Source organism: Diospyros lotus, chromosome 4, assembly GCF_014633365.1.
Source record: "Diospyros lotus cultivar Yz01 chromosome 4, ASM1463336v1, whole genome shotgun sequence".
NCBI lineage: Eukaryota > Viridiplantae > Streptophyta > Magnoliopsida > Ericales > Ebenaceae > Diospyros > Diospyros lotus.
The window spans coordinates 15,570,927-15,580,815 of NC_068341.1; the positions used below are offsets into that span (position 1 = coordinate 15,570,927).

General features: G+C 32.8%; 1 protein-coding gene across 3 annotated transcripts; it reads left to right on the plus strand.

The window, feature by feature from the left end:
* Positions 1-1,105: 1,105 nt before the first annotated feature.
* Positions 1,106-5,526, plus strand: LOC127800587 (serine/threonine-protein kinase SAPK1). Of its 3 annotated transcripts, none has more exons than XM_052335289.1 (9): positions 1,106-1,397; positions 1,478-1,552; positions 2,533-2,634; positions 3,105-3,158; positions 3,247-3,339; positions 3,419-3,511; positions 3,602-3,706; positions 3,799-3,897; positions 4,934-5,526. In XM_052335289.1, exons 1-9 carry the CDS (start codon positions 1,278-1,280, stop codon positions 5,204-5,206), a joined length of 1,014 nt encoding a protein of 337 aa, XP_052191249.1. In that variant the 5' UTR covers positions 1,106-1,277; the 3' UTR covers positions 5,207-5,526. The 3 variants fall into 3 exon arrangements, with proteins under 3 accessions (XP_052191249.1, XP_052191247.1, XP_052191248.1); XM_052335287.1 differs by having other exon boundaries at positions 1,130-1,397; positions 1,496-1,552; XM_052335288.1 differs by lacking the exon at positions 3,105-3,158 and having other exon boundaries at positions 1,130-1,397.
* Positions 5,527-9,889: the final 4,363 nt, after the last annotated feature.

Consider the following 9,889-nt stretch of genomic DNA (forward strand, 5'->3'; position numbering starts at 1 on the left):
GAGAGGCTTACAGAATAGGGTCAAAAAGACCAAAACACCATCCACTACACAACCCAGCCCTCGCCTATCTCCTTTCTCCCTCCTATGGCGAATCTACACGCAGAGCCCTCGCCTCCCTCTTCTCTGTCTTCGCTGCGCAACCTCCGCGCCTTGCCTCGTCGACCATCGCTGGATGCAGCAATGGTTGGCGAGGTGACAAAGTGAGGCGCGACGAGGCGACTAGGGAGATGAGGTGCGAAGGTCAGTGGTCGCGCTAAGAAGATAGAGAGAAAGGAGGCGAGGGCTCTGCAAAATAGCCATGGGAGAAAGGAGAGAAGAGAGAAGCGAAGGTGGGCGAGGGCAATTGGGTCATTTTGACCCTATTCGGTAAGCTCGTCTGTAAGGCATCAAGCAATGTAGAATTATTCCTGTAACAAGAGGGTGCAGTCATTTCACGCCGTGAGAGATGAAGAAATTGCCATTTTGATTGAGAAGATCATGGGATCTGTCTGCTCAGCCGCTCCCTCGGTGGCGATGATGATGAGATTAATTTAACCCATAGATTCATATTTATCTCTTACATATTCAATTACCTTTAGATGTCTATTTATAAATACCCATATCATTCATCATATTCACTAGATCAAGTCCCATATTTATTCTAAGAGATAAATCTAAGCTTGTAAATTGGGCGTCGACCGGCTCAAGGGGTTGGGGCCTAGATTATTATTAATTTAGGGTCTCTAACTCCTTAATAAAAATTAAAAATAAAAATTTATTAATTTTATTTTAATAATAAAATTAAAATAATTATTTATTAAGTTTAAGGAGTTGGAGATCTAGGCACATGTCTCACCGACGTACCCTTTGAGACGACCCTGGTCTAAGCTTGTAAACCAAGCGGAGGAGATCTCGACAATGGTGGAGAGGGAGAGAGATAAGGAGAAACACCTTGGCCGGGCTTTGCTTTGCCAATATTATCAGGGGTGTATTTGTAATTGTCTTTAGGGATATTTCTGTAATTTCATTTGGGGTTGCCCACCAAATTGTCAAAGTCTCCGTCTAGAACTGTCCTAAAGTCAATCCCCTCACCAACCACTTTCTTGTATTTTAGCGAAGAGCTGATAAACCAAGCCCGTGGCAGTCACTGCCAAACAGCCTATTACGCAAACCCCAGAAAACCATCCCATTTTTCAGTCCCAAAATTAGCAGAAATCACTCAATCCAATTACAGGCAATTTACAGCTGAGAAAAGAGAGTATCTCAACTTCGTGCCTCAGATAGTTTTGCATCGATCAATGGAGCGGTATGAGATTGTGAAGGATATAGGTTCTGGAAACTTTGGGGTCGCCAAGCTTGTGAGAGACAACTGCACCAGAGAGCTCTTTGCAGTCAAGTTAATTGAGAGAGGCCAAAAGGTAAATTCCATCTTTAATTTCATGCTTCTTTTCTGTTTTCTGTTTGTTTGGGATCAGTTCTGAGGTTTCTTATGCTGCAGATTGATGAACATGTGCAGAGGGAAATCATGAATCACAGGTCGTTGAAGCATCCCAATATAGTTAGATTTAAAGAGGTTTGTTGTTCACTCCTATTAATTTTATAAGAATCTGCAATGCCTTATTTTGTATGCTGGACAATTCATCAATGCCCTTCTGCTCAAGAATGGAAATCCTAGTTTAGTTTTTGTTCTATTAAATTTTGTAGCCGCGTAGTATTTCTGCACAGATTGTGTTTTGCTTGTGCAATTTTGAAGTTAGGAATTATGCCCCTTACAAATGGGCTTTTCGGGTGCCTGGACTGTAGGTTAATGGTGCATATTTCATATTTGAAGTTGATGTGTCCCTGTTATTTTCCTTCTTTTTTCCATGTTTATAAGAACGCAAGCCTTAATCTCACTGGGTGAGATTGGCTACATGAATCCTGGATCTCTAGCCATATCTATTCATGGCCAGAAAATTGAAACACTGAATGGAGGTGCAGTGCAGAGAATCGAATCTCGTGCCTCTCTCTTGCAAAGCGGGCCCTTTATTATATAAGCTACATCCCCGTGACTTTTGTTTCGAGTTTAATGGTCTTATTTTGTAGAATGATTTTCCAGGGAATAGTTGTTAATCAATCTAATAAATAGGTCGGATTCAGAGAATATTGCCTGAAATTATTAGAGTTTTGCTTCCATTCTCCAAATTAAATTTTAAATCTTAGATGATATAGAGTACTAGGAATTGCAACTGAAAGGCCTACGGTTTGAATTCTGAAATTCATATCATGTCCAATCAAGGGAAATTGAAGAGCTTGTTGTGATTTGGAATTGTGCCTCAATCTGAATGTTATGTTAAAACCCAATGGTCAACCTCTCTTGTGATTTGCAGGTAATGCAATCACTTTATCAAGCTTGGATTTTCCCAATATGCTTAGTACAGTTCCACGCTTGCTCTAATTTGACCCTTATGGATTTATATGAGTAGCAAAATTAAAAGATATAAGGGTGAGTTCTTTCCATTGCAGTGAAATGGGTTTAATGTGATTTGAGATTTGGGTGGCCATTCTTTGCAGGTCTTGCTAACACCTACTCATCTAGCCATAGTCATGGAGTATGCTGCAGGAGGAGAATTATTCCAGAGGATATGCAATGCAGGCCGATTCAATGAGGATGAGGTAAAGTAAGAAAGAGGGAGGTTTATGGTAAAACTCGATATAGATGAGGGCTTTGCTCATAGCCATTGGGCAGAAAATTACTCATTCCTTGAACGGTATCTAATGCCCCTCACACTAACATTTTGTGTTAACATTTTTATACTGAGACACTATTTTTCTCTTCTAAGATATCATCTCATTTGATGTCCTTTTCTGGTTCTATGGTCATATTCTGGATACAATTTTGCTTTGAATGCACTAATCAGTTTTAAGCCACACAGAGTGTTTACTGAAAGAGTGTGAATATAGTAATTAGCATGAATAAAACTTCTGGTATGTCATTGATGGCAACCAAGAAATTGTTACCATCAGAAAGGAAATAATAACACTGAAACAAACACCAAATGATTTGTATGTTTTTAACTTTTTGAAGAAGATAGTTTTTTCCTTGAATAGTTATTTTCTTGGTTTCTGATGTTAATCTATGTTAGGCAAGATTCTTTTTTCAACAACTGATATCAGGGGTCAGCTACTGTCATTCAATGGTATTAACTCGATCTTCCTCCTCATTAGAAGTAGTGGCTTTCCTTTGTTTTCATCGGTATTATTTTTACATCTTTCTACATCTTGCAGCGAATCTGTCATAGAGATCTTAAGTTGGAAAATACACTTTTAGATGGAAGCCCAGCACCACGGGTCAAAATATGTGATTTTGGGTACTCTAAGGTAATTGATTTACCCCGTACACCAAATCCATCTTGCTTGAGAGATCTGCTTTATACAATTTTGTGAACTTCTCTTGCAGTCATCCGTGTTTCACTCCCAACCAAAATCAGCTGTAGGAACGCCGGCCTATATTGCACCCGAAGTCCTGTCAAGAAAAGAATACAATGGAAAGGTGATACTAGTAAACTATGTTTCTGTTTTACTTCAATACTTTTGTTTGTTGTTTGTGACCTTCTCTATATCTAATCCTCAAGATTTGTAGCTTGCAGATGTTTGGTCATGTGGGGTCACTTTATATGTGATGCTTGTCGGAGCTTATCCCTTTGAAGATCCTGCCGATCCTAAGAACTTGAGGAAGTCTCTCAGCGTAAGAATCGGAATTTCCTCTAGAATGGAAAAATAGTTGGTATGTCCATTGGTTTGTTGTTTTAACTGATCAAAATATTTTGGCACATGCAGCGGATACTTGGTGTCCATTACTCGATCCCAGATCATGTCCGAACAACCATCGAGTGTAGACATCTTTTATCCAGGATATTTGTGGCCGACCCGGAAAAGGTAATACTTGGTGTCAAAAGGAATTTTTGTTTGTCGGAATAGATCTTGTTTATTCTTCTGAACAAGTCATTTCCTATAATGCACCCCAGCAAATGTTGTCTCCCCATGAGATACAACAACATATCAAGCCTTAAAACAAGCGTTGTTCAAGCTTGCATATTCCTTGAGTATGCTTAGATATCAAGCCTTAAAACAAGCGTTGTTCAAGCGTTTGGTCCAATAAAAGTTTTTAGATTTCTGGGAACTGGGAATGTTAGGTTGAGAATTTACATTCTCATGTTTTGTACAACTTTTTTAAAAAAGAATCATGAGAAAATAACATTTTTAGGATTTATTTTTAATCAACTTTCCTACAAAAAGATTTTCATGGGAATGTTTGGAATCTGGGATTCCCATGGACTTGGAAAAGTTTTTAACAAATAAAAAGTCTAAAATTCCCCTTACTCTCTTATAACTGCATAGCTCTTTTACATTATTTTTGGTATAACTTGCTTCCTACAAATATATATATATGTATATATATAATATATTATACAAACATATGTGTGTGTTATAAGATACAAACACAACACGTGTGTGTTATAAGATACAAACACATATAAGATATATAAGATACAAACACACATATGTTTGTATAATATATTATGTATATATATATACACATATATATATATAATGTGTAAAAAAATGACGTTTTTAAGAAGTTAAAAAACGTCATTTTTTTAAAAGGTTGTGGGTCTCAATATTTTATATATCGGAAAGAATTTATTATTTTTAAACAAAAAATCAAGTAAGGGTAATTTTGAAAAAAAATATAAATTCCTAGGAATGTTGCATTTAAATCAAACATAAAAATGAAAAATTTTTAAAAAAGAATACCTAACATTCTTAGAATGTTTAAATCTAATCAAACATAGAATTATATAAATTCTGATAATCAAAGATTCTCAATAATATTTTCAAAAATCATGAATTCTAAGAATTTAAAAATTCATCGCGTATCAAACGCCTCTTAAGGAATTGTTCTATTTGGCAGAGAATAACTATTCCAGAGATTAAGGGGCACCCCTGGTTCTTAAAGAACTTGCCGGTAGAATTGATGGAAGGAGGAGCTTATGAAAGCAACGACGTGAATAACCCGTCCCAAAGCATTGAAGAGGTACTGGCAATCATACAGGAGGCTGGGAAGCTTTCCGAGGAGCTGAAGGTTAGGGATGAATTTATGGACAGCAGCATGGATCTGGATGAGTTGGATGATGCAGATGTAGAAGATTTGGAAACAAGTGGTGATTTTCTTTGCCCATCTTAAGCTGTTAAGCTGTGTACATGTATACCAATTGCACTTCACGAATGTATTTGTTTCCTCTGCCATGAGCATCGTTTTGAATTTGTTGTTGAAGGGGTGATGGGGTTGTACCACGAGCAGATGGATTATCATATAAGGATCATTTGTGGGTCATAGTTGATTCTTGATTGGAGGAGAATAAAGACTTGACATGATGTGATATTATGTAATACGATAGAGAGAGAGAGAGAGAGAGTAAAAAGAAAAAAACAATGAAAAACTATTTTCTTGATGGCAAAAATGTATGAACCAAAATTGTGGTGGTGTTACTTTTGGTTTACACACTTCTTGGTCTGTCCTTTTCGTCATTCATTATCTTTTCTAATTGTGGTGCTGTGTTACTTTTGGTTTACACACTTCTTGGTCTGTCATTTTCTTCGTTCATTATCTCGTCTATCCTAATTCCTATGGAACCAAAATCCCTCATCACTTCTACTTGTATTTTCCAATTTTTGGCAGCGGCAAGAGAGTACTATTATTGAGAGGCTGATGGATCAAGTGGGTTAACAATTTTGAGGTCTGAATTTAAATCGCCAGCCCTGGTAGAATAGCATTCGCCAAACCAACCAAAACCATTAAAACTTAAAAGTTTTGTTGTGTTCTCAACTCCCTAAGGCTGTCTCCAACTGGTCCTCATTTCTCTTGGCAAACTAAATTTTTAGGAAGGCATTCCAATTTCTCAGCTCCAACACTATTAGCCATCGTCAAATTCTCTTGTCAAATTGATAGCGACTCACCATCACCTTGTAGATTTGGCGATCGTCACTGTAGCTCTTACCATCTCTGGCATCTCAATAGTTGACACTCTCACAACGGTCATTGCCATAGTTGTCGTCATCAGGCCTAGACCTGCAGTGCCGCCCATGAGACGGTTGTCTAAGGGCCAAAAAATTCTGTCAATTTATGGGGCCCATAAGATTGGGAATAAATTGACCATTTTGTCCTTGTTTTAAAGTGACCATTTTACTCTTATATAAAGTCTCTTTTCCTCTCAAAATTTGAAGAACACCCAATCTCTCTCTCTCTCTCTCTCTCAAAAATACTTATATAAATCCCTCTTTTTTCTTATTATAGTTAAGGATCAATGATTATTTTTTTATTTTAACACTTTTATAATGCCACAACCAAATGGGTTTGATTCCTTCTCAACCTTAAACTCATTATATATATATATATATATTTGCTTATGTCGTTGATCTAGTGTTGTTTAAAAGTTAGGTTAATTATAATATATAAATAGATTAAAAATGTTGTATTAGTTGATCCTTTGGAATATATTATGTGATAAGACAGATTAAATGGAAAGATTATGTTGTCTATTAAAATAAAATACTCGAATAATCTAATTAAGTAAATTTGATTGATATTTTTGCCTTTAAAATTGTAAGGAAAATAGTTTTTAATTGATCATTTTAAAAATTTTCAATTTTATTTTTTGATATGATGTGAATATTTTTTTTTTGATGTGTTATTATAAAAAAATAAAATTTAAATGTACATTACAATTCAAGGGCTCATCTTTACATTTTAACTCAGCATTCAAAATATCAGGTATGGCCCTGGTCGCCATCACCCAGTCGATTTGCCTACAACTTTGGAGATAGAGGATCCAGGTGATCATAATAATTGGAAGAGGCATGGCTAGAAAAGACAAAGTCAATCACGAAAGAGCACGCAAAAAGTGAACAAATGTGACAATAGAAGATGAACAGTAGAGGTGTCATGTTCAACATTGATTGATAAGGTTTGTGCATTTGATTATTGATTTGTGTATTTAATTATTAATTTTATGTATTTGATTAGTAAATTAATTTTTAAAATATATTAAATAATATTAAAATTTTATAATAATAAAAATTATAGGTAAGTTAAAAAAATAAAATTGAAGTTTATTAATAAATAAATGAAATAGAGAGTAAAATAAGAAATGTGGGTAGAATAAATACAGTTTTTAAGCTAAAAAAAGAATAGAAAGTAAATTGTTTATAATATGATAGAGAGTATAATATGGAGCATGATTGGAGACATCCTAATACAAATTATGTGACCTATTTTATTTTTATTTTTATATTTATATTATATATAAATCACAAAAAATATATATAATTTAATAATTGAAAGTCAACTTAATAGAATATAATTTAGTCATCACCAATTTAGGGGTTGCTCGTGTAAAAAAAATTAAAAAAAAAATCTTAAATGAAAGTTCTGTTGAGTGCTATTTGTGAGTTAAACTAATTCTTTATTTTTTAGGTAAATTTTAAACAAAATAAGTTTTGGTTCAGTGGTAAAGTTATCTGATAAGCTAGTTATTATTTAAAGATTATGAGATCTAATGTAGTTAATTTTTATTTTTTAAGTAAGATATATAAAGGTTATTTAAAAAAAAATATTTTATTAGCAGAATTTCATAACATAGAAAGCATAGTGTTTGTTTATATAGAAGTACAAATATATATTATTTTCTTAGATCATATATGTTAAATTTTGATTGAAATTTTGAGATAAAATCAAATAAATTTATATTATTAATTTAAATTAAACCAGTATGAATATGTAATTGATATCTATTACTTGACAAATATAGAGATGGAATGGGATTAATTAATACATTCTTTGGTGGGTGTGAACATAAGTATGAATAGTAAGAAGGGATTTAGGTACTAATAAAACTAATTCCAATCCATATTTAATCAGTTGTCTTTCAAAAAATAAAAATTATAAAATAAATTGTTATAGATAAAATATTATAAGATCAAATTTGATAATAAGGAATAAATTCAAACATTATTTTTAAAAAAAAAACTATATCTAGATAAAAATAAAATAGAATTGTATGTGTATTTAAATACAATAAAAGGTTAAATTTCATAAATTACCATAAAATTTATCTAAATTACACTAGCTACCCCTATATTTTAAAAATAGCACAATTGATTGTAATAGACTTTGAATTAACCATTTTGTCATTTTATTTAACTTATTTTGTTCTCTATTTCTCTTCCCTATCTTCTTTTCTTAATCTCCTTTTCATTTCTCATAAATGTCAAACTGATCATTGTTGTCTTTTTCTCTTTCATCATCTATTCTCATATTTTTCTCTCTTCTCTCATCTTTGTTCGGATAAAAAATTGTAAAACCATTCATTTTTTGAGTTTTGTTCTAAAAAAAAAAACAAAAGACAAAAATCGTTTTTCTAGGTTTTGTTTTTGAATATGAGAATAGGGTTTATTTTCGAATGATAAAAAAACAAAAATATGGAGATAGAAAGAAAGCGTTAGAAGAAGTTAAATCAAGAGAAAGATATATGTATTGTTGGTAAAAACTAGGTTTTTCATGTTCGAAAATCATCAACACTATTGTTATCTTTTTTCTTCTACGAAGATTTTTGTAATCAATTTAAACTATTTTCATCAGTTCACATTCATCTTCATTTTGTCAATTTACCTTCATAATGAATGAATCTATCTAAATTTAAAGATACGTATGTATGTGTGTATAAGATAAAGAGAGAGAAAAAAAGAAAGACTTATTTAGATTTTATTTCTCGTCAACGAAGATGGTTATCGCGACATTCTTAAAAACAATCCAAATTTGGTTTTGTAAGGTTGGGAAATAAAGATGATAGAGTGTGTAAAGTGAGGTGGAGATGAGAGAGAAAAATATATGATGAGATAATAAATATGATGGTATTTTAGTTATTTACAAAATACTAATGGTAGTTTTTAGATTTTATAAAAAAAATATTACAAGATCATAAAAGTAAAAGTAAAGAGAGATTAGTGGCGTCAACAGGAATGGTTGATGCAATTTAACAAAACCTCAAGAGTGATTGTAAAATTTACTCAAACAAAAATTATTTAAAAAATATACTGATAAAAAAAATCCCAAACCAATCTCTACTCATTTGTCCAAACTAGCCAAATAAAATAGTTTTGGATGCTTTTATGGAATTTAATCTTATCATTGATATTCTAACTAAGCTTCAAATTTTTTGTTATAAAATGTTGAGTATGAACAAAATTTCTCCTATATGTACTAATAAAGGGCTAGTTTGGCTATGCGATTTTTTTTATAACTTTTAAGTTGGGTAGTGTTTAAAAGTTGGTTATAACATTTATGTTGGACAACGTTTGAACTGATAATGTGTTTGGATAAATGTATTTTTAAACTATTAATTAATAATTATGTGTTTGGTTTGAAAGTACTGATAAGATATTATAACTTGATAAAAAAAAAAAATAGACATGTTGAATAGTGTAAAATTTTATCATTAAATATTAATAAATTATACATAATTATTAAAAAAATATTAATATACTATATATACACTTTTATTTTTTTTCCTTATAATATATTATCATTAGATTAATATCACTATATATACAATATATATATGTATACACAGCGAGAACAGGCAGCGATCGGGGTAGCCGATGATGGAAGCACGAGCAGTGATTGAGGCTGCGGCCGACGGCTATAGCCTTTATATAATTTTGTAATTTATGTAAGAATAAATTACACAGTGAACTAAAATGCGGCCTAGGTGGCTGCTAGCAACAACAATTATGGCCAAATCGGCCATCTTAGGCGCCGACCCGACTAATCGGTATCGGGCAGACGCCTAGCCGTGTGAACTGCTTGGCT

What these genes read in the sequence shown, in the direction of transcription:
- LOC127800587 (XM_052335289.1), top strand. Translation starts at nt 1,278, where the DNA reads ATGGAGCGGTATGAGATTGTGAAGGATATAGGTTCTGGAAACTTTGGG. An exon ending in TCAGCTACTGTCATTCAATG is followed by an intron (nt 3,159 to 3,246) that starts GTATTAACTCGA and finishes TACATCTTGCAG; the next exon opens with CGAATCTGTCATAGAGATCT. An exon ending in GAAAAGAATACAATGGAAAG is followed by an intron (nt 3,512 to 3,601) that starts GTGATACTAGTA and finishes CAAGATTTGTAG; the next exon opens with CTTGCAGATGTTTGGTCATG.